This window comes from Thunnus albacares, chromosome 24, assembly GCF_914725855.1.
Source record: "Thunnus albacares chromosome 24, fThuAlb1.1, whole genome shotgun sequence".
Classification (NCBI taxonomy): domain Eukaryota; kingdom Metazoa; phylum Chordata; class Actinopteri; order Scombriformes; family Scombridae; genus Thunnus; species Thunnus albacares.
Window position 1 is genome coordinate 19,821,101 of NC_058129.1, and position 25,207 is coordinate 19,846,307.

General features: G+C 38.7%; 1 protein-coding gene and 1 long non-coding RNA gene across 2 annotated transcripts; both read right to left on the reverse strand.

Annotated features, from left to right (window-relative positions):
• Positions 1 to 3,265: 3,265 nt before the first annotated feature.
• Positions 3,266 to 16,959, reverse strand: LOC122976055 (NLR family CARD domain-containing protein 3-like). The gene is made up of 11 exons (XM_044344322.1): positions 16,894 to 16,959; positions 14,272 to 14,357; positions 14,020 to 14,142; positions 12,445 to 12,552; positions 10,608 to 10,686; positions 10,218 to 10,446; positions 7,165 to 8,962; positions 6,900 to 7,073; positions 5,633 to 5,806; positions 5,492 to 5,538; positions 3,266 to 5,210 (listed from the first exon to the last, which is right to left on the reverse strand). The coding sequence occupies exons 2-11, from the start codon at positions 14,316 to 14,318 to the stop codon at positions 4,669 to 4,671; spliced, it is 3,321 nt and encodes a 1,106-aa protein (XP_044200257.1). The 5' UTR covers positions 14,319 to 14,357; positions 16,894 to 16,959; the 3' UTR covers positions 3,266 to 4,668.
• Positions 16,960 to 17,351: 392 nt separating this feature from the next.
• On the reverse strand, positions 17,352 to 19,153 carry LOC122976148. Its single transcript, XR_006400835.1, has 5 exons — positions 19,040 to 19,153; positions 18,450 to 18,588; positions 18,246 to 18,356; positions 18,079 to 18,140; positions 17,352 to 17,989 (listed from the first exon to the last, which is right to left on the reverse strand). It is a non-coding gene; the product is annotated as an uncharacterized LOC122976148 (long non-coding RNA).
• Positions 19,154 to 25,207: the final 6,054 nt, after the last annotated feature.

The window sequence follows — 25,207 nt, forward strand, 5'->3', positions numbered from 1 at the left end:
CAATCCTTAAAGTCTCAGTGAATCTTGTCCAACACCCATAGTGAAAGTCAAAAGCTCTCAGAGAAAAGCTTCCAGTGAGAAGAGGAATCTATCGGACACCAGCTCGCTTCTCTAACACTTAAATTGAGTCCAGATATGAGATTTCAGGTTGAACAAGCTGTAAAACCTATCAGGAGGAATAGCTCAACAGGATGAGCTGCTGACACGCTGCAGTCACAACAGACTGAATGTTGGTTCAAATCCCTCTTCAGGCACTGCTCTCAATCTTTACTGTTGATATTCTTCTCAGACAAACAAGCACATGGTTGTTTGTAAGTAGATGTAGTTCAGGAGGATGAACACTTGTAATTAGTTAGTTACAGGGATGTTAGTTCAATTCCTGTCTGAGGAAGAGAAAGAAAAGAAAGAAAAGTCTTTAAAAAAAAAAAAAAGACATGAGAGAACAATTACTGCCCCCCCGCAGGCTTCTCTGAGTTAGTGTGTCAATTAAAGCAATTCAAATCTGACAAGTGGAACTGGATGAAAATCAATCACATCCAATATGTGAAACACACACAAAAAAACATATAAGGTTCCAAATTGACCATACCATAGTAGTGTAGTGATATAAAAATGAATAAAATTGCCAAAGAATCCCCCCCTCCCCGGATGGATGGATGGATGGATGGATGGATGGATGGATGGATGGATGGATGGATGGATGGATGGATGGATGGATGGATGGATGCAGTGTGGTTGCTAATTGAATAAAATCCCCCTCCCACAAAAATAACAGAGGAGGTGGTAAAGTCAACTGTCTCTACAGTCTAGCAGCTACTCACTGTCATTAGTATGTATGCAAGCTAGCTTGTAAGTAAGTAAAACTCTTCCAACATTTTTAAAAACATTCGTCTCAACTTGAGTAAAATATCAGCTGCTCATGGTTTCCTGTCCCATAACCCCCTGCTTCTACCTCTCTGAAACATCGGGGGAGGACACGGCCCCCCCCCGACCCCACATCTGCAGGATTGGACATTTGATGATCCAGGTCCTGACAACGGGCAGATTTGAACCAGACGCTGCATCGCTGACGCCTTACGGTCGCGAACAAACCCACCACGCCACCGAGTCCCCTTCACACTGAGAGCTTTTCTCCGGGCGCTTTTAAATCTTCACTTTGGATGTTGGACTTTAAAACTCAGTGAGAATCGAACCCACGACCTCAAAACTTCCAGAGCAGTCTCCTTACAGCCTGAGCCACCTGGACTGAGACACTGATGTTAATTTCTTAGAGCTTTTCAGTCTTTACTTTTGGATTTCTGACTTTAAAAGTAGCAACTGGGAATTGAACCCGCAACCTCAGAGTTTCCAAGCAGCTGTCCTACCTGGTGAGCCATTGGATTTGTTTTACTGAGACAGTTTCTGTCACAGTTTTCAGTCTCTCCTCTTGATGTTGGACTTTAAAACTCATGAAGGATTGAACCGACAACCTAAAAACACTCAGACTAGTCTTCTAACAGCCTGAGCCACCAGTGAAGTAATATTTCCACAACTGCTTCTTAGAGCTTTTCAGTCTTTACTTTTGGGTTTCAGACTTAAATATACTGACTGAGGATCAAACATGCAACCTTCACAATTCAGAGCAACCACTCTACTCTCTGAACCATTGGCCCACAATTTTCAGTCTTTCCTCTCGATGTTTGACTTCAAAACTCACTGATGATCAAACCCACAACTTGCAAAACTTCAGAGAAGACTAAAAAGTTCATTGAGTTGCCTGAGGATCAAACTCATGACCTAAAATTTTCTTCATCAGACACATTCAAGCTGTATTTCTAAAACCTTTGAGTCTTTCCTTGTGATGGTTGGACTTCAAAACTCAGAGTCCCTTCAGGATTTAACCTGGACACTCAAAATATCAAGACAGTCTTCTAACAGCCTGAGCTGTTTGAGCTGAGACACCAGCATGATTTCTTAGATGAACCCACAAACTGAAAATCTGTATGAAGGCAGTAAACACAGAGCCACTCACTACTCAACATTTTACCAAATTTTTCGCGATTGACACTTTTTACAGCGCATCTATTAGTTGTTTCTTAGTGTGATCCCTGGTGGCAATACATACCCGTGTTGTAAGTTTTTACAGTGTATCTCCTAGTTTGAACTTAGATTAAGAGCAGAAATAGGAGAATGAGCACACAGATATCTTAGGAGGATGAGCACTTGCTATTAGTGAGTCAATGAGATGTTGGTTTGATTCCTGTCTGAGGACAAATGTTGACAAAATGTCAAAGCTAAAACAAAGTCTTTAAAACAACACAGGGCACATATACTGTCCCCCGCAGGCTGCTCTGAGTCAGTGTGTCAATAAAAACAACAAACAAGTCTGCTTAGTGGAACTGGATGATAATCAATCAATCAATTAACAACATCCACATACTTACGAGACACACACATAAAAAGGTATACATTTCTAAATTGACTAGTATAATAAAAAAAACAACTAATTGAAAAAGAACACCCTTCCCCTTAAAAACAAAACAAAGGGGAGTGAGGGATGGAGGGGGAAAGAAGAAACGAACCTACCTATATAGGCAAGCAGCTACTTACTCATTATCATACTTATTAAAGTTAGTTGGCAAAACTCTTCCAACATTTTTAAAAATGTTTGTCTCACCTTCAGTAAACTGTCAGCTGTTCATGGCTTCAAGCCCATGACTCTTTCCTTTGGATGTTGGACTTCACTGAGACTCATAAGGATCAAACCTACAACCTCTGAACTTCCAAACAGTCCTACAACAGACTGAGCTATTTGATCTGATACATTTGCTCGTTTCTTAGAGGTATTCACTTTTTCCTTTGTACATCGGACATCAAAAGTCATTGAACCAACAGAGGATCAAACCCATGACCCCTAAAAACTTCTTAACAGAACTAACGACTTGAGCTACCTGGTCAAAGACCGGTAAGTTAGTCTAAAAGATTTTCACTCTTTCCATTGGACCCTGGACTTTAAAATTCACCTGCAGATCAAACCCAGAAACTGAAAACTTCCAAGCAGATTTCTAACATCCTGAGCTACTGGTTTTTACACACTTTAATTGTTTCTTAAAGCATTTTACACATTCTTTTGGTTTGAATTTAGATTTTGAAAATTTACCAAATTTACCAACTTATTCACTGATTAAGACCAGAACAAAACATACTATAGCTTTCAAAACACCGTCAGAATGAGAGACTCAGCCTAATTAACTGTTCAAACTACTAGTAAACATTCGTGAGCATGACGGATTTAACACATTCTTTATTGTGGCTGTATATGCATTACAAAAGGCAATTTGAAGTAAAAAATTGTACCCATGAGTAACGTAAGAAATACACTTGCATGTGTAACAGTAAAACTCAAAACAACAAACCAAAATGAATCCAATATTATTAATATTCAATAACTGGCATGGATAACAAATGCTAATAAGTAAATTATGCTCACTTTAATGAGCTGTGTCGTGTAGAGTTTATGTAGCTCATTCCAACCAGTGGCTGTATTCACTGAACTGAGCTCTAAGAACACTATATTTATAACTTGATGTTGATACTTGTAGCAGTCCCTCACTCTGTCCACAGGGGGCAGTGTTCATCAAACTGAACTCTACTAACCTTACATTTATAACTTTAAGGTTATGTCATGGCAGAAACAATTACTTTTCTACCATCAGTAGCACAGTAATAATATACTATACATATTGTATAGATATTTAAAATACACTGTATATAATGAATATGGAGACACTAACAATATAAATATTTTATAACAAATAAAACCACTTATAAATATAGACATTACAAATTTAGGATTCATAGCATATCTACTGGTAGAAAGGTTTTAAATGTATAAAAAGTGGTCTATCAGTAAAATGTCTATCAGGAGAAAGTCCATCTGGAAAAGCTTACTCAAATCAGACTGTTTGCAGACTGGCTGGAATTAAATATATTTACTCAAGCTCATACTTAAGGACAATTTTAAGGTACTTGAAGTTGAGTATTATTCATACTACTATTAATAATCTAATAATGTCATATATTCTATCAGTCAAGGCAAAATGAGTACTTTCACTTTTAATACTTTAAGTACTACAACTTTGAATATACAGTGCAACAGTTAATTAAATTCATATAAATTGGTAGTTCCATATTTATCTTTTTGATCATTTATCTTGTTAATTCTTCCGATACTGATAACTGTGCAATATACATAGTAACCTAAATCTTTTTGGTCTGTCGGTCGGTCAATCTATCTATCTATCTATCTATCTATCTATCTATCTATCTATCTATCTATCTATCTATCTATCTATCTATCTATCTATCCATCCATCTATCTATCATAATACTTCTGTACATTTACTTACTTAACTACTTTCCCTTGAAATTGAGTATTTTTACATTGATTACAAGATTTGAGTGCGTCTTCCATCTCTGAGCAAGTTTAAAATGTGTAAAAATTCTACCAACGTGATCCGTATGGAGAGAGTTACAAAATTAAGTTACTCAAACCAGACTGTTTGCAGACTGGCCAGAATAAATTAAAATAAATGTAAACTGTAAACTTTAAACTTTGAAAAGGAGTACGTGGTATATAAACACTATATGGAGTTAGTATGGGGTATGGATTTAGAAGAGAACAATAATCTACAGTTGGCACAGAAAAGCTGAGGAGTTTAACTTCACCCCGTACCCAAACCCAGGATAAAGAGGTTCAGTGAACATGGTGTTGAAGGTGTGGAGGTGGATCAGTGAGTCAGAGGAGACTCTATAGAAGGACAGAGTGCCAGTAGGACAGTCCACATACACTGCTACTCTGTGAGAGACTGAGGACGGGGAGGGAAGAGGGATGAGAGTCCCGCTGTTATTGTGCCACGCATTGTATCCCCCATCAGTGCAGCTCAAACACCAGGACCGATCATTCCCTCCAAACTTGGAGCCATCGCTGTCTCCACTCCGTCCAATGCCTCTGTAGCTCACTGCAATATAAACCTTTCCTTCCCACTCCACTTCCCAGTAACAGCGACCAGTCAGACCTTCTTCACACAGCACCTGAGGCCAGTAGTCGAACCTCTCCGGATGATCAGGATACAGGTGCTCCTTTCTCAGATCGGTCACCTTTTTGTTGTTTTCAGACAGCTTGAGGAATTTGTGGTTAGTGTTTTGGTCCAGTGTCAGTTCACAGAAATCTGATGGAAAGAACAACATATAACCAGAGACAGATTAGATTATTATCGGATATGTTTTGTATTTGGATACTAATCAATTATAGTGGCAGTGCTAGAAGAAAAGTCAGAGGATTACCAAAGTCAGCAGAATTCATCCTCTGTGGATGATGGAGGTTTGTACAAAATTTCACAGCAATTAGTCCAGAAGTTGTGAAATATTTAAGTTTGGACCATGACCACTGCTAAATATACATCTGGTTTATACATTTTGTTTACATGAATCAAACAAGCAACCCACTCACACTTCCTCAGACCTGATTCCAACCACTGGACTCCATCAGGGTCCACTCTGAAAGACATAATATAACAAAGTCAGAAGAGCATGCTCTCTTCAGTATATTCATTAATGAGTCCACACCATCATTGACATTGTCTCTCCATACCTGAGAGTGTCCAATCTCCAGTGTGGATCCTCCAGTGCAGCAGACAGCAGCTTCTCTCCTGACTCTCCTGGATGATTGTAGCTGAGATCCAGCTCTCTCAGATGGGAGGGGTTGGAACTCAGAGCTGAGGCAAGAGAAGCGCAGCCTTTCTCTGTGATCAGACAGCCTGACAGCCTGTATACACACAGGCAAGATAGTCTTGAGGATATTAGTGCTGTTAGTGCAGGTAAACAATGTAGAACTTTGTACACATTCTGTAAAGTAGTTTACAGAATATAAAATGTAATTTGGACTGAACAGATTTTTCATTTCTTCTTTTATTTTTCATATAAGAATCAAGATTTACTTTAGCATATGTTGACCTGGCTGATAAATCCTGACTTTAAAATTGAATGATTGCAGAATGAATAAAAGAGCACTTCTCTAATTGCTAATTTTGTATTTTACTTTTATTGATATGTATGTCTTGGTAACAAAGGCTTAAGGATTGCCTTAAAGCACTGAAAGGGCAAAATAGCCTAAATACGGATACAAAACTTACAAAAGTATCAGTGCAATTATACTTGAAATAAAGAATGAAATGTAAAGTTTAGCTAAATATAAAAGCATATCATTAGCATCTTGTTTGACCTATTGATATTCCAGTTATATAATATAGTTATATGAAATATAATTATCAGCAAGTGCTTCAAAAATCATTTTGAACATGACAGGTGACACGTACACACAATTGTCATCAATCTTTGACCTCAAGTGTTGTGGTACCAAGTATGTTTATGACTCATGAAATGCTTGAGTATGGGGTTTGTTACGGCAACTCTGTGACTAGCACAGACGTCCAATAACAAAGCACCACTCGAGTTCAGATCAGGCAGGCTGTTCGTCCATCATTGCCTTGAGTCCCCAGACAGACACAAGATTGCCTTGAGATTCACGAGAAGTAGCTGGAAGAGAGAGATGGATGTCCGAACTACCTTGCTCAGCCCGCAGCCACTGTGACCCAGCCCCAGTTACCCTACTTGCTGGTATTCCTCTCATATAATTTCCTAATGTATCAATCCAATCCAGTAGTGCTTTAAATTAGTAAGTTTTAGTAAACAAAACTGCAAAATGATTTTTAAAGTTATTAATTTTGCAGGCAAACCAACTTAAAATTAGCAAATGCTGTTGTAGTCCAAGGTACAGTACTTCTATGCATTGGTTAGTCTTATGACTGTAAGATAAATAACCGAAACAATACAGGGCAAACAGAGAAAACTGATCTGACCTGAGAGTTTCCAGTGTACAGTGTGGACTCTCCAGTCCAGCAGACAGCAGCTTCACTCCTGAATCCTGCATGTTGTTATTACTCAGATCAAGCTCTCTCAGACTAGAGGACTGGGAGCTGAGAACTAAAGACAGAGCTGCACAACTTCTCTCTGAGAGGTTACAGCCACTCAGCCTGGAGAGGAAATGATTAGTAAAAAAGTAATTTCAATCAGAACAGCATATTTAAAGCATTCTGAAATAGACAAAATTCTCTAAACACTTACAGAGCTTTCTTGGAAGCTTTGACCACTGGCAGCAGCCTCAAAAGAGCCTCCTCTGAAGCAGAGTATTTCTTCAGGTCAAATACATCCAGATCTTTTTCTGATGACAGTAGGATGAAGACCAGAGCTGACCACTGAGCAGGAGACAGTTTATCTGTGGAGAGACTTCCTGATCTCAGGTACTGTTGGATCTCCTCCACAAGAGAACGATCATTCAGTTCATTCAGACAGTGGAACAGATTGATGCTTCTCTCTGGAGTGGGATTCATCTCGATTTTCTTCTTGATGTACTCGACTGTTTCCTGATAGGTCTGTGAGCTTCTTCCTGTCTGTGTAAGAAGGCCTTGTAGGAGAGTCTGATTGGTCTGCAGTGAAAGACCCAGGAGGAAGCGGAGGAACAAGTCCAGGTGTCCATTTGGACTCTGTAAGGCCTTGTCCACAGCACTATGGTAGAGATACGTCTCCACAGATTCTTGTTTAGTTTCAGACTTTCTGGAAGTTGTTTGTTCTTCTGCCAGCAGATTGACTCCAGAGTTGATGAATGTCAGGTGGACATGAAGAGCAGCCAGAAACTCCTGAACGCTCAGATGGATGAAGCAGAACACCTTGTCCTGGTACAGCCCTCTCTCCTCTTTAAAGACCTGTGTGAACACTCCTGAGTACACTGAGGCTGCTCTGATATCGATGTCACACTCTGTCAGGTCTGATTCATAGAAGATCAAGTTTCCTTTCTGCAGCTGCTCAAAAGCCAGTTTTCCCAGAGACTCAATCATCTTCCTGCTCTCTGGACTCCAGTGTGGATCTGTCTCAGCTCCTCCATCATATTTGACATTCTTCAGTTTGGACTGAACCACCAGGAAGTGGATGTACATTTCAGTCAGGGTCTTGGGCAGCTCTCCTCCCTCTCTGATTTTCAACACATCCTCCAGAACTGTAGCAGTGATCCAGCAGAAGACTGGGATGTGGCACATGATGTAGAGGCTTCGTGATGTCTTGATGTGGGAGATGATTTTGCTGGCTAGCTTCTCATCTCTGAATCTCTTCCTGAAGTACTCCTCCTTCTGTGGGTCAGTGAAGCCTCTGACCTCTGTCACCATGCCAACACACTCAGGAGGGATCTGATTGGCTGCTGCAGGTCGTGTGGTTATCCAGAGGCGGGCAGAGGGAAGCAGTTTTCCCCTGATGAGGTTTGTCAGCAGCACATCCACTGAGGTGGACTCTGTGACATCAGTCAGGATCTCATTGTTGTTGAAGTCAAGAGGAAGTCGACACTCATCCAGACCATCAAAGATGAACACAACCTGAAACTCTTCAAACCTGCAGATTCCTGCTTCTTTGGTTTCAGTAAAGAAGTGATGAACAAGTTCCACCAAGCTGTACTTTTTCTCTTTCAGCACATTTAGCTCTCTGAAAGTGAATGGAAATGTGAAGTGTATGTCCTGGTTGGCTTTGTCTTCAGCCCAGTCCAGAGTGAACTTCTGTGTTAAGAATGTTTTCCCAATGCCAGCCACTCCCTTTGTCATCACTGTTCTGATTGGTTCATCTCTTCCAGGTGAGGCTTTAAAGATGTCTTCTTGTGTGATTGTTATTTCTGGTCTGTCTGGTTTCCTGGATGCTGTTTCAATCTGTCTGACCTCATGTTCATCATTGACCTCTGCAGTCTCTCCCTCTGTGATGTAGAGCTCTGTGTAGATCTGATTCAGAAGAGTTGGGTTTCCTGCTTTAGCAATCCCCTCAAACACACACTGGAACCTCTTCTTCAGGCTAGACTTGAGGTTAAGCTGGCACATAGCAGGAGATTCTGAAAGGACAAAGAATCTTATTATGTATAAAAGGAATTTTATTTCCCAAAACAAATATCAAATAAGTAAGGTTTATTGATGCAAATATTTGGTTCCTCTGAGTTTTGAGAACACACACTACGTACTGTTACGCAAACAAAACACCAGTATGTGAATAAAATGTTCATAATTAACCGGTGCTGAACTTGATCTAGATGTTAAAAATGCTGTTTTCAAGAACTTTATTGTTTTTAGACTAAGACCAATTAGCTCAATGTGTTGGATGGCTAAAAAGCTCACTAACACCACGGTGGCTGAAGGTGTAAGGTACCCTCTGCACACTTTATAAACTGGTGGCCAACTCCCAGGTAACTCTAGAGATTTGAAGATAAATCAGTTTAAATATTGAAAAGCTCAGAAATAAAGCTTCAGCCTCTGTGTCCAAATGGGGTAGAACACACTAAGACATTTTCAGGTTGTAGGTTGAATCTTCAGGGAGACTAATCTGAAGTCCAACAACCACAGTAAAGACTACGGGGAAACTCAGCATCCCAGTGACTCATAGGGTATATCCCAATTCCCATCACTGTATACCTTACCTATGGGTATGTTTTAAAAGTCTTATCAATTGAATCCAGTAGTGCCTGTAAATTAGTTGATTTTAAATCATATCATCAGCATGTTGTTTTACCTATAGGTATAACAGTTCTATAAGTCCCAAAAATTTTCAGCAAATGCTTCCAAATTTAGCACAAAAGCATAGGCTTAGGAATGGTGAACAGGGGCTATATTTTGTAATGCCTTGGCATGAAAATAGAATCATGAAATCATTATCAAAGGCAAAAAGGATCCAACAGCAAATGCTTCCAAATTCAGCATAAAAACATAGGCTTAGGAGGCAAAAATGATTCAACAAAGAAGGTAGAACCTGTGCAATGTGGAATCTACATCTTGTTTTTGTTAAAGTTCTGAGCCTGATAGATTTGGGTTATTATAGACTGGCTGAGACAGAGGAAGAGGGATTTATGGTAGTCAAGGGGTAATGTGATAAAGATATAGGTTCAGAGGTAGTTTCCTGGTTTTTGCAATTAGCTTACTTGATGTTCAAAATTCAGATGCCAAAAAACATTTCCAAGATGTAAAATGAAGAAGGGACTTGCCGAAAACAGCTGTGGACCAACTTAAAACTCCTGCATATTGACAAATGTTTAAATTTATAGATATCCAAAAATGGAGTCTCTCTTAATTCACCAGTCTTTATAGAAATCCTCTTACTGCTCTGTAGACGGTCAGCCAGCTCCTCCTGCTTCATTCTCCTCAGGAAGTGCAGCGTGATCTTCAGAAATGACTCTCTGCTGCTCCTCCTCTCCTCTTCCTCCCCACAGTCCAACACCTCCTCATCCTCCCTCTGACTCTCTAGGCATTCTGGGTAATCAGGACTCAGAACCCTCTGCATCTTCTTAAGCTCATTACTCACAAAAGTGATGATGTTCTCCTCCAGAAGCTGGAACAAAATACTACATGAATTACACAATCAAACAAAAATCGTGAAGCAAACATCAGATCCATGTTGGACAGACTGACAATCCACTGGTCTACAAAGTGCAGCATGGAGATGATTGTGAACAGAATAGATGTAAAAGTAGTTCTTGTACATGTACAGACCATAAATATGGAGTCCAGGTGTGTTTGATGCTGCTCGGCAGACTGACCACTGGGAACCTCTGAACTCTCCTGGTCCACTCTGTGGAGGAATCATGAAGAATGAGCTCACATTATGGTACTGTCAAAGACAAAATAATAATGATAATAATAATGATAATAATAATAATAATAATAATAATAATAATAATAATACACTTCAAGTTTTTCTAAAAAAAAATTTTATAATGCTAAATAACACTGCTCGTCTCCTTTCATAAAATAAATCTACAGTTTTAGTCTTTTATAAATTAACATGTTTAGTGTTCTTTTAATAGATGCATATTTTTAGTGATCTTTTGTTATATAGGGACACTTTTGACAAAAAAAAAACAAAAACACTTTTTGAATTTTTTATACATTTTTAGCATTCATTTTAGGAATTATACACTTCTATTTAAAAAAACAAACAAAAAAAAAACACACTGCTGGTCCTTTCTTTTATGAATGTACAGGTTGAGAGCATCCTGGTAACTCAACAGTTACTGTGCTCGATGTCTCTGTTTGGTTCCAGCCAGCTACCTTTGTTGCCCGTTTTACACATCTCTCTCCCTGTTTCCTGTCTACCTCCCCCTGCCCATTGTCCAATAAAATGCCAAAAAAAAATTCTTTATAAAAATGTACAGTTTTAATCGTCTCTTCTTCTGGTTGTCATTTGTATAACACTTCTACTCTACATTTTATGAATGTAGTTATGTTCAATTTTTTGTTTCATTACATACACACACGGCTCATCCTTCCTTTCTATAAATATAAACTTTTTTATTAAAGTACACTTGCAGTCTTTTACAAAATATGTACAGTTTATTATACTACTCTTTCATTAATGTTTATTTCTATTTTTTCTTTTACTCATTTTCATTTTTTTATACATTTTTTGGCATTTCATAAATGTTCACTTTTTCTTTCCTACTTTTATAAATGTACGTTTTCAGTCTTTTATAAGTGTACAGTTTTCTTCTAGTTTTCATTTGCATAAATAAACACTTCTACTCTACATTTCATAAATGTGGTTATGTTTAGGTGTTCCTTTAATACATAAAGACTGCTAGTCTTCCTTTTTTATGAATATACAATTTAAGTTCTCTTTTTAAATAAAGTACACTTTTATTAGTAGCCTTTAAAAATATATATAAAAGTGAGCCATGTTACTAGGCCTCAAGTGTGAGACTGTAGTAAAGTGAGAGTAAGCAATAAATTATTATTGCCAAATTGATATTTTCCATAAAATAAATAAATTAAGGGTTGGTTACAAACAAAATAGGGCATTATGGTATAAAAGTAAAAAACACAACATCTTTAATCTAAGCAAAACAAAAATCTTTAATCTGGAGATGTCTGTCACTTCAAGTGACGTGAATGTGCTTAGTTTGAAATATATGTCAAGTTTTAGGCGACATTGGAGTGGAGTAGCTCTGGAATTTCATGCAATATAGTCGTGATACCTCACCATCCAATCGACCTGCTCTATGTGAAAAGTGCCCTGAGATAACTTCTGTTATGATTTGGCACTATATAAATAAAACTGTATTGAAATTACAGTGTTTATAAATGTGCACGTTACAACTTTTAGCAATGTACTCCTCAAGTATTTTCTCATTTGGATGTCTAGTCTTTTAAATGCTCACTTTTGCTCTTTTTTAAAAAACAAAGAGCACAATTTTTCTCCAATTTCTTTTCAAAAATGTACACTTAGTCTTTTTTAAATAAATGTACACATCTAGTGTTCTTTTTATTAACATACATCTCTAGTGTACATTTTAGGCAAGAACTCTATTAAGAGTGCATGATAACAGCTTACCTGAGTTCAAAATCTTTAAACAGAAGAGGTTCGGCTTTTGACTGATTGCTCTTGAAGGACACAAAGCTGGGTTCAGGTTCAGAGGAGTCTGGTCTCTGATGGTTCCTGGTAGACACAAAGAAATTAACTTTTTCAATAGCAGCTTTTTAATGAAGTAGCTGCTATCAACATGATATGACAATAAAATACACACACACACAAAAAAAAAAATCTCTAAAAAAAAGAACACAAAAACAAAAGGCATTCCACAACGATCATACCTTTGCATTTAGGCTGGAACACAAATGTTTCCACATTCTAGATGAGAACCTGACAGAACTCAGTTCAGGGTTGGTTAAAGCTAAAATACTACTATTAACAGGATCAGATAACCTGCACAAACATCTATATGTAAGATTTCAAATTACAGCAGAGCAGGTAGGTACACCAACATTAACAGACAGCCACTGTGAGTCTTTGCATGCTGCCTTTTCTGTAGCAACACCACAGATGAGCCGTAAATAGTGGGGTAAAAAAAGCTTTAAAAAAGAGATGTCCTCACAGTCACTGAACACATACTAAACTTATGAGTCAACATGTTTGCTTGTGCGTACAACTTTCAACACTCTCTGTAAATGTCCTTCTCATCTGATTGATCATTAGTTATGTAATGGCCCAAATATTTAGCCTCATTAACACTTTAAGGGGCTAGGCAGGAAGAAAGAAGAAATCAGGAAATACTAATTTTCTGTCTTCCCTATTTCTGACTATCATATTACTCTCATTTGCATTATATTTTATGTCAAAATCTAGACCATATTGTGGGCAGACCCTCAATAACTGTTGCAGAGCAGCACTACATGGACAGAAAATCACTCAATCATCTGCATACATAAAGGGGTTAATGAGAGAATTACCGACCATGCATCCTGTTCCACATCCTTTTAACTGCATTGACAGATCATCCATATAAATGTTAAAAATCAGCATCAGTAGATTTTTTTAAAATTTAAAATAGAGAACAAAGATGCTTTATAACTTGAGATACTGGTTCTGAATCATCAAAATTTTGACTTTTTGTCCTGTAAAGACCTTACAGTTACATCCGTGTCTGTGTGGAAACTCTGTTTTCTTTCCAGAAGTTCTGTGACATCACAACTTGATATCTGTCACTAAACGGATTGATCCTTGCTGGCTGATACGGAACAATTACAATCAGCAAATCAATCAGAGTGATCAAATCAATGAAAATCAATTCACCTGGCACTATCAATACATGTTCTGACCTTACTAAGGCTCAGAATATTTTCATCAACATGGTTCTTATATCCCTGGAACCCTGACAACCTCCTTTATCCATACAGATATGGAGATGTGTGCTGGATTTAAAACTTCTGGACATAAAGACAAAAAAATTACGTTTACATTTTTAGTTGTGTTTTTTCACCATAAAAAGTTTCCTAAGGCCTGTATAGTACTACTCGCATACAAAATGATGGCATTTCTGAATAGCCTGAGCTGTTCTGAAAAATACAATATATGGCAGCCTGGGTGTGACTACTGAGTTTAAAGGGTTAAAACTTATAAGCATCTCACCATTGTTCAGGACAGCAGAGTCCATCTTTAAACAGTAGAGGTTCGGCCTTCGACTGATTGCTTTTCAAGGACACACAGCTGGGTTCGGGTTCAGGTTCAGGGGAGTCTGGTCTCTGACAGCTCCTGGAAGATGGAGACAGGAAGGCCAGCAGGGAGGGGAAATCACTTTTAGCCTTCAGACAAAAGAACTGCTGGACAGACTTTTAACAGAGTCAACAAAACCGATTATGACAAGACAGAAAGTTGACTTACGCTGTCTTTAAAGAAAGTTGTCTTTTATATAAAACTGGTGGACCCATGGTGGCTCCTCATCAACACACAGACAATCATCCCTGTCACTGAAATAACAAACAAACAGAGCTCTGACTGTCACAACAAATACTGAAAAATCTGAGGTGGAAGAAGTGCTCAAATTCTTTACTGCAGTAAAAGTACCAATACAACAATGTGAAAATACTCCATTACAAGTAAAAGTCCTGCATGAAAAATACTACAACAGTAAAAGTACATAAGTATTATGAGCTTGATGTAGTTAAAGTATTGCAGTAAAAGTACATAAGTATTATGAGCTTGATGTAGTTCAAGTATTGCAGTAAAAGTAGTGGTTTGGTCCCTCTGACTGATATATTATTATATATGACATCATTAGATTATTAATAGTGAAGCATCAGTGTTAGAGCAGCATGTTACTGTTGTAGCTGCTGCAGGTGGAGCTAGTTTACACTACTTTATATACAGTTAGCTAGTTTAGTCCAGTGGTTCCCAACCTAGGGCTGGGGCCCCTCCAATGGGTCAGCAGATAAATCTGAGGGGTGGTGAGATGATTAATGGGAGAGGAAAGAAGAAAAAACAAAGTTCTTATACACAAATCTGTTTTCAGTTTTTGGACTTTTTCTCTAATCTTTGATTTTTGCTGAAATATTGGATCATTTGAACATTTATTGAAATGAAAGCATGTGAGAAGTTTAGAGGGAAAAATCACTATTTGGTGGAGCTGTTAACAACTCATAGACATGTGAAATGTGACCTCGACTACACACTGCTTTTTGTAAGACGTCAAAAGACAAAAAGGTTGGAAACCACTGGTTTCATCTTTAACAATGTGTTGTATTTTAAAAGCTTGTTATATTATCCATTGTGTCAAATCTTCATCTGAAAAGTAACTAAAGCTGTCAAATAAATGTAGTGGAGTAGAAAGTACAATATTTCCCTCTGAAATGTAGAAAGTAGCATCACATGGAAATACTCAAGTAAAGTACAAGTACCTCAAAACTGTACTTACAGTACTACAGTACTTCAGTAAATGTATTTAGATATAAATATTGTTGGCACTTTGAACTGCGGAGTCATATCTTTATTGATAATTATTCAGGTGACCCCATACATGATTGGAGGGTATTACTGGTCATTCTTAGTGCGTTGGCGCCCTTGGTTATAAATGTGGTCAACTGCATGATGACAGTTAGTTATGTTGAAAGTGTTGAAAAGTGATAACTTAGACTTATTGATACTTTAATTTTCTAATTCACACAGTGACAAAATACATTCTACTTCAATTGATATAATATAGGTTGATTTCCAGTAGTTTGTTTAATCCATTTTTATCATTTTTTTTTCAATAAATAAATAAGTAAATAAATAAATAAATCATTATCACAGAGTTTTAATCCTGGCAGTGTGCAGAATCAATGTCCAGTGGGGAAAAAAATAAAAAAAATAATATTTGTAACACAGATCCCTTTTTATTTATTCTTTATCATATTAATTTTATGTTTATTTCATTTTAACAACCAGCTGGTTAATTAAAGATTTATTGGGAGAACAGAGGTGATAAATATGCAGCAGCCTGAGGCTATATTTGTGTCTTCAATGAATGTTCATTGACGGGAACCATGACGTCAGGTTGAGTTTCATCATCCTGGAATAACATGAGGGAAATGTTTGGTCCTGTTTTTAGATCTTGAGTCAGTCCTGTCAGGAGGGTTTACCGCCCACCTCATACCTCCTCAGAGCTGACAGACGAACCCCTGCAGGAGAAAGTGCGTCTGAAATCCGCACTTTTACAGCTTTTGTTTGGGCTGCTTCAGACCACATGACAGGTGTAAGCTTAACAGACACACCTGTACAGGTGATTACAGCCATGACTCAAGACAGCGTGACACAAACATTTACAGAGCAGCAGATTATTTCCACTGTTTCTACTGTAAATAAAATGATTCTGTCAGACTGTGGATCAGCAGATACTCCATTTTACAGAACAGGGTTTAGAACTAGAGCCAAAAACACTTGCTCGGGACATCCTTTTAGCGCCGCGGGACGCATCAACACTTGCGCCCCTTTGTCTTATCATAACCGTGTCAAACCAGAAGACAGACATCAAACACACACTGAAAACCAGTAGAACCTCCACTTTACAAAGACGTGTGTTTCTCTGTGATGTGTTCAGGGTCAGCATCACTTTAAAACCAGAGAAAAGAGACGCTCCTTATAACTTCGTTACAAAACATCAAATTTCCAACTCTTTCTCCTGTAAACGTTTTTACAGCTGCTTCCATAAACTGCGTGGAAACTTTCTTTTGTTTGCCAAAAACGTCAAAAAACATCACATCGAAGTGAATCTCCGGAGGAAAAGTCCGCATTTTACCTGCTTTTCTTTGGGCTGTTTCAAACCACACACCACATATCAGCTGTTCACAGCTAAACAGCAATACCTGTACAGGTGATCACAGCCGTGACTCACGCTGGATTCTCACACAGTGACATTTACTGAGCAGCAGATTAACACTCCGCTGTTTCTACTGTAAATAACCGTCGGAGATGTGACATAAAAGGTGGATCAAAGTGTAAAACGTTGAAAACTGTCGGTTACTTTACCTTCAGCCGGAGAAAAGACGCTGCGTGACGTTGAGGTGTCTGGCTGAAACTGAACAACAACCAGGAAATAACCGAAGATCACTTGTCACGTGTCTGCAGTCTCTGGAAAAAAAAAACGTGCAACGCAAACATAAGCTGTTCAAACTTGATTTTAATCACTGCATTTTTAACATTTATTGGAAAATATTATTCAGCCTGTTAACAATCATCTGTACTGATTAGTACATATTGATAGGCTTCCAGCTATTAGATATGTCCATACTGAAGTTTTCAGTCAGACTGTCAAACTGTACAAGAGTCTTCTGCTCTGAACACCAGTCTGACCAGTTACACATATTAACACTGTTTTTTTGTTTGTTTGTTTTTTTGTAAATCAATATTGTCCATATTACTGCTATTAATCACAGATACCAACAGTGACGTCTTCAATAAAAAACTTTGATAAAGCTTTGGCGCCCTCTGCTGGTGAAAAGATAAACCGCATGCTGTCAGTTTGATGAATACATGAAGTGTTTTTAAATGATAAAAATGCTTAAATATTGTTATTAGAATTGTACCAATGACTGCTGTTAACCACACTGATGCCCCATATTGATCTGGATGTAATTTGACTGTTAAAGTGACTCACAGAGAAGGTCTGGCTGCGGCCTGTACACTTAACACTGCACCTCCTTTGGCTTGTGCTTCCTCTCTCCTCCTCCTCCCCTCATCTTATCATTGTTCAGTTGGGCTCGAGACATTGTCGTTATTATTATTGCTTTCATAAATCAATTTGTCCTGGCCCAGAGTGACGATGATCTACTTGGTCATTTTTGATAAACATTATATAATCTGTGTAAAGATCAAGGCAGACAATAGATTCAAGACATTAATTGGGCTTATAATTCAATACATTTGATAAAGTCATACATAACACTGCCAATATGATTGGCTTATGCACATATTGATGATGTTGATACAAAGTAAATACAGACATGGCAAACAGAAAGTCTGGCTGGTTGTAGTCCTGTCAGAGCTGGAGGCTGCAGGCTGACCAGAGGAGGGATGTGTGGAGGTCTGAGATGAAGGACAGCGACCAGAAGAGTCTAAACAGAGGCTGGAGGGACAGAAGTCAGTACGACTGAATGTGATATAATGAACATAAACTGTTTATGAACCAACAGCAATAAAAGTTTCATTTCTCACCATGTTACACTGAAGGAGTGAAGATGAGATCAGTTCAAGGAGACACAGGAGCTTTAAACAGGCTAAATAAAAAAAAAACACAGACAAGCAGAATAAACGTCACTTAACTGAAAACAATTTACACAAAAAAAAATTGCACCATGAAATAAACACAAGTGCATATTTACTTCAAAAGCAGCATCAGGTCCATTGATCCAGATCTGATGATGTCACAGAGTTATAGACGTATTCATTGGCTGTGAGAAGCTTTCAGTTCAGATCAGCTGAGTCTCTGGTGACTGTAAAGAAAATATGCACATCCAAGTGAGATTACTGGCACTCATCAGTACAGATCAGCTGTGGAAAAAGCATGATGCTGAACTGAAACTCACACAGTGTGCTCTCCTCATCCTCATCCTCATTCTGGACCCATCAGACCTGCAGGATTAGAGGCCTGAGTGAAGGTCACTGCTGAGGATCAGGGGTGATGATGAGATGCTGAGCAGGTATCTGCTGCTCCAGCTGCAGTTGCTTTTACCAAGAAAAAATATAATTACAGATACAAAATACATCAATACATTCACAAACATATCAGTCAGTCCTGCTGCTCCACATGCACATAGAGAATGAATGGTAGACGGTTTAGGGCGGTTTAGGTAAATAACTGTCAGCTCCGCACCATTTTGTCTGCAGCCAGGTACTGTTAGGGCTTAACAATAGTAGAATGAGAAGATAAGAGCCATGAGTCAAAGGGTGTGAGGTGCTACAGTCCACAGCTCTTATTGGGCTCACAGAGAAACTCTCATGATCACTGCCCTCCAGTATCAGTAATACTAATATTCACACTGACATTATAACACATTTACAGTTTTATTTTAGCACTAATGTTCATCAGTCTGATAACAACACTATGTGAGCACACATATTACTAAACTGCTGTAAATTCTGATGTCAATACTGATATTGATCTTTCTAAACTTACTGATATGGACTCAAAAAGAGGAGCACTTTTCAGTATTTCCTCTGGGTGCTGGACTGACGGGCTCAGGATCGAACTCACAACCTCTGAACTTCTTCTGAGTCTTCTATCACTGTAAACCACTGCCACAGCAAAGGTGAAAGGATCATTTCTAAAAGCTTTTCAGTCTTTTTTTTCTGTATTGAAGCTTTTCATTTTATGTCAGATTACAGCAATGAATCATCAAGATAATTTTAAAATTCTAACATTCTAGTCAAAGTCTGTGTGATGAGCTCAGACTTATCAACAAAGGATTCAATGCAGGAATAAAAGCCACTAAAATTTAAATATTTCGTGTTTTTACTGTCCAGTTTGAATTTGATCTCATACTCAACAGTGGAATGTGAAAAACAGAAATACAAAGCTATATAATGCAAACTGAATAGCAGTAAATACCAGCTGACTTATTAATGTTCAGTTTTGTTGATGCTGCATGTTTGTTTGTGGACTCAGTTATATGGTGATTTCTGAGACTTTGTTGTAGTTGTGCACTGTAATATGAAATGTTTTTCTTCACAAACTACAGTAATAAAATCACCAAAGAATCTGATCTGACAGTGTAAATAACTATTAGGCTATAATATTACATATATATGTTATTATATAACATTGTACAGATGTTTCTATTTCATATATTGTTCTACAAATCACCATAAATTTAATTTCCATTTACTTCATGATTAAACTGTGACACAGGACGAATATGGTGGTGTGTCTATCCTTCATTCATTGTTACTCTCACTCCCAGCACTCATTAGAGGGTAGAAGACAAGCTTGGGGAAGAAATAATTAAGGGTGGAAACATATTTGTTTAGGCAATGGAAGTTTATTTATATAGTACATTTCAGCAACATTTCTGTCTGACCACTTCTTCATTCAATTCACAATCACCTTAACACCGTCTCAACTTTCCAATGAGGTATTGGCTACCCTACCTCCTCATGATGAATTTTCCTCACTCACGGTCAATAAGGCTACAGACACTCTGCTCCTCACTAGCTACCTCTCTTAACAACCTCTGCCCTCTGACTTCCAAACCTGCTTGCATCACCCACCCAAGTCCGTGGTTCATTGAAGTCATCAGAGAGCAAAGGGCAGAACTCAGAGCAGCGGTGAGAAAATGGCGTAAATCCAGAGAGTCAAGGTCTCCTTGCATCATTCTCCTCCGGTCTAAAAACTGCTAAGACAACTTACTATCAGAACAAGATCTGTGGCGCCACAGATGCACGGAAAATGTTCTCTGCTTTCAATTCACTCCTCAATCCGCCTCCTCCTCCGCCCTCCACTCTGCTCACTGCAGACATGTTTGCCTCATTTTTCACTGACAAGGTCTCTGCCATCAGTAACCAGTTCACAGAGCCTGACCAACCCAGTCTACAGTTGCCCACTAACAGGGCCACATTGTCCTCATTCTCCCCTATGACCAAGGAGGAAGTCTCCAAAATTCTGCTGGACTCCCGTCCCACTACCTGTCCACTGGACCCAATACTATCCAACCTGCTACAGAACATTTCCCCCGCACTTAACTCCGCGGTCACACACATCATCATCTCCTCACTTACAATGGGTGTTTTCCCCACCGCATTTAAGCTTGAGTCACCCCTCTGTTCAAAAAATCTACACTCAACCCAGCTCAGGTTGAAAACTACAGACCGGTTTCACTCCTGCCCTTCCTGTCAAAAGTACTTGAGCACACAGTCTTTAACCAAGTCTCTGAATTCCTTTCTGCCAACAACCTGTACGACCCAAATCAGTCCGGCTTTAAGCAGGGTCACTCTACCGAGACTGCACTACTGTCGGTTATGGAATCACTACGCTCAGCTAGAGCTCCTGGTCAGTCCTCAGCCCTTTTGCTACTGGACCTGTCAGCTGCCTTTGATACAGTTAACCACCAACTCCTCCTCTCCACACTCACTGAGCTTGGTATCTCAGGATCCACCCTCCGCTGGTTGATGTCCTACCTGTCAGGGAGATATTTTAGAGTATCTTGGAGGGGAGAAGTGTCCAACCTGCACAACTTACCCACAGGGGTTCCTCAAGGGTCAGTGCTTGGTCCCCTTCTTTTCTCATTATACACCACCTCACTGGGCACAATCATCCGCTCCCATGGTTTCTCATACCACTGCTATGCTGACAACACCCAGCTCTTCCTGTCGTTCCCACCGGAAGACCACAGTCTCGGCTAGGATCTCTTCATGCCTAGCCGATATATCAGCATGGATGAAAGAACGCCACCTTCAGCTTAACCTCTCTAAGACCAAGCTCCTTGTCATGCCAGCCAGTCCTTCCACACAACAAAACATCAGCATCCAGCTCAAATCAACCCAACTCATGCCCACAAAATCTGCCCAGAACTTGGGTATCATGATTGATGACCAACTAACTTTTAGGGTTCACGTGGCCTCAGTTGCTCAATCATGTCAATTCGTCCTGTACAACATCTGGAAGATCAGACCCTACCTGTCTGAGCTTGCAGCACAACTCCTGGTACAGGCTCTCGTAATATCACGCATCGATTACTGCAACTCCTTACTGGCAGGCCTCCCTGCATGTACCTTTAAACCTCTGCAGATGATCCAGAACGCGGTGGTGCGTCTGGTCTTCAATCAGCCCAAAACAGCACGTCACCCCACTGTTCATATCCCTCCACTGGCTCCCAGTTGCTGCCTGCATTAAATTCAAAACCCTGACACTTGCTTACAAAACAGCAACTAAAACGGCTCCTGCCTACCTGAACTCCCTTATTCAGGTCTACACTCCCTCCCGCCCACTACGCTCTACCAATGAAAGGCGCCTGGTAACACCACCACAACAGGGCCCTAGTCACTAGACTCTTCTCCTCTGTAGTTCCCCGATGGTGGAATGAGTTACCAAACTCTGTTCGATCTGCAGAGTCCCTCTCAATCTTTAAGAAAAGACTTAAGACCCAGCTCTTTTGCAAAAACCTCTGCACTAAATGGACTGTAGGTAGAGAAAAAACAAGAAAAACAAAACAAAACAAAACAAAAAAACAAAATAAACAAAAAAAACAAACAAATGAAAAACAAATAAATAAAAACATGCTTCTATGCACTCTAATCATTGCCTTGTTGCACTGCCTGTTGGCATCTATGTCCTATTGGGCCCAAACTTAAGCTTTATGGCACTTACTTGTGTTGTTGGCTCCTGTCTAGATCCCTGCTTGTGTTGTATCAGTCTCATATGTACGTCGCTTTGGATAAAAGCTAAATGAAATGAAATATAAATGTAAATGTAACGAGGCAATTCATGGCGCTTTACATAAAACATTAAAAGCATCAAGACAGAGTGCGAAAGAAACAAATTATAAAATGACATTTAAATACAATTACAGTCATTAAAGAACCAAGAGAATAGAAAATAAAAACAAGCTAAAATACAGTAAGACAGGTATAAAATACAAGAATAAGAGTTACAGTGCAGTGTAAGAAATTAATAATTATTTGATTTAATAAAAGGCAAACTGAAAAGTCTTCATCCAAGTTGCAGAATACATGTGGAGCATAAAAACTAAATGCTGCTTCTCCATGTTTAGTTTTGACTCTGGGGACAGAAAGTAGACCAGTCCCAGACGCCCGGAAAGGTCTGGATGCAACAGAAGATCAAGATACACAAACTCCATTTCAAGCTCAAACATAAATGTGGAGAAGATAAAGGAACACTGTTATCAAATATTTCTGGAAAGTGATACTTTATGTTTCTCAAATTGTTAAGTATGATCTTGTTAGAGGAAAAAGACGGTATATCTTTGTTATCCACACGCCAAAAATACACCTGCTGTGTGCTGGGAAAACCCACTAAAGCTATCTGTCAGCCAGAGGCTATAAGGACTCTCAAATTTGCATTAAAGGAAGAATCCAAGGACTATGAAAAGATGTGTGGACCATTTATGGACTTCCTGAAAAAGAGCCTCATGGCAGACTTTTCAATAAAAGTATTTTAACTGCAATTTTACTTGTGTGTATACATATAGATGTGTGTGTGTGTTTATACATGCACATATACTACTAATACTATACACATTTACATATACTAACCCTGTTTTTTGTGTTTTTTTCTTTTTTGATTATGTTTTGTATGTTTAGCATGGAGATTCTCAAACAGCCACAACAGCTGCAATTGCAAACATCTGTGGATATTTATGGTGTCCATATCATTAATTCATCACAGACCTGTAAACTAAATCAATAAATTTGTAGTGCTCAGAGCAAAACAGACTTTACATGGTGTGTCAAAATTAAGGATAAAATAAAAAGCATATTAACAGTGAAATACGCCTCCTTTGTTTGAAAGAATGATAAAAACTAGGCTTCAATTCTCAGGCTTCTAGGCTTTCTCTCTCAACCCAACCAGTGAAGGCAGATAGCGCCCACTTAGAGCTCGGTTCTGCTTGAGGATTCTTCCCGTTAAAAGGGAACTGTTGGGTCTCTATAAATTAAAGAGTACGTGCCCTGAGATAACTTTTTTAGTAGCTAACAAAGGTGTACCATACATCCAAAGAAGAGAGAAGGGAGAATGGGAGATAAGACAAAGGAAGTGTGAGGTGGATTAGGGCCATGCAACGGTCCATACCAAAGAGACCATGCGACAGACCACAAGCACCACGTGACAGACCACTGGGGAACTGGTCCGGACCACAAGGACCATGTGACAGACCACTGAGCAACTGGTCCAGACAACAGGGACCATGGACGGACCACAAGGACCATGTGACAGACCACTGAGCAACTGGTCCGGACGACAGGGACCATATGACAGACCACTGAGCAACTGGTCCGGACCACAAGGACCATATGACAGACCACTGAGCACCACAAAGACCATATGGACCACTGGTTCATATTTGTAAGCAGTTAAATAACATAGCCACTCACATGCCCCAAAAAGGTTGAGAACCATTGATATAGACAAAGGATTATGATCTTTGACATTTTTTCAGCTTACAGTGCTACCAACATGGCCAGAGAAGGGAGAAGGTGGATGAGGACCCAAAGACCCCTCCACAGACCACTTACTAACTGGACCATTAGCCTTAGTGCCCCTAGTGGTAATAACCATTGATCTGTGTTAGCGACCATGGTCAGTGGACAGGCCTCTGAACTGGCTACAACCCCTGCTGCCTACTACAGTGTCTCTGTAGAAAATGACTTTATGCAACAAACTACAACAGATTATTTGAGACGCAACAACTGTGATAGCATCTGTTGCATCTCAAACCTCCAATATAACATTTGATCATTTAACCACAATTAAAAGTAAAAAAAATTTTAATTAAATAATACTTAATATTTACTTTTTGTGGGTTTGCAAATTCCTACTAATTACCAAAGTTTCCTGTAAAGGACTGTAATTAAAGGCATTATTTATGTGTCAAATAGAGACAGTGTTCAATTGGTATTCTTCCAGCTGATTAATTAATAGTCAGTGAACAGCAGGTCAGCCAAAGATGCATAAATATGAAATTGGTCTACTGGCAAACATACAATTCAATATATCTGATGAATTAAGCTTCCAATAATGAATGAATGATCAATGAATATTTATTGGGATCAAATGGAGCAGTTATTTTATAGAAATTCCTCTTGAAATCAATGACTGCCTTAAAACTAAACATGACTGACTAAAATAAGATTGTTTCACTGTCCACTTTAATTGAGACCAAATTGATTAGTTCTTTCTAGAAAACTTTTATGAAATTATTAGGCAATAACTGACCCGTAAAACACATTTGTTGTTACATTTTAGTCATGAATCTACTGAAAGCTTGTAATTCGAAACTTGAAAGTCATCAGAACTGGTTAAAAACTCTTGATCACAGCATTCTAGACCTCAAAAATGCAAAGACCAAATATTACAGTTTGTACTTTGTCCTTTAAATGCAGGATGAAGAACATTTATACAGCATTATGCTTGTATAGTAATCATATCAGCAACATACCAACCACTAAATCAATACCAAACAACAAAGGTAAAGTAAAGTCTGGGGTCAGATAGAAACCTCTTCAATAAAAATACTAAATATGTTTTGACAGCATTTCTGTTTGCGCTTTATAAATATAAAATAGGATCATATGTATTATCAGGTTAATCAGATAGAATTTGTCTTTATTCATG

What these genes read in the sequence shown, in the direction of transcription:
- LOC122976055 (XM_044344322.1), bottom strand. Translation starts at nt 14,318, where the DNA reads ATGGGTCCACCAGTTTTATATAAAAGACAACTTTCTTTAAAGACAGC. An exon ending in CAACTTTCTTTAAAGACAGC is followed by an intron (nt 14,143 to 14,271) that starts GTAAGTCAACTT and finishes TCCATCTTCCAG; the next exon opens with GAGCTGTCAGAGACCAGACT. An exon ending in GGAATCAGGTCTGAGGAAGT is followed by an intron (nt 5,211 to 5,491) that starts GTGAGTGGGTTG and finishes TCTTTCCATCAG; the next exon opens with ATTTCTGTGAACTGACACTG.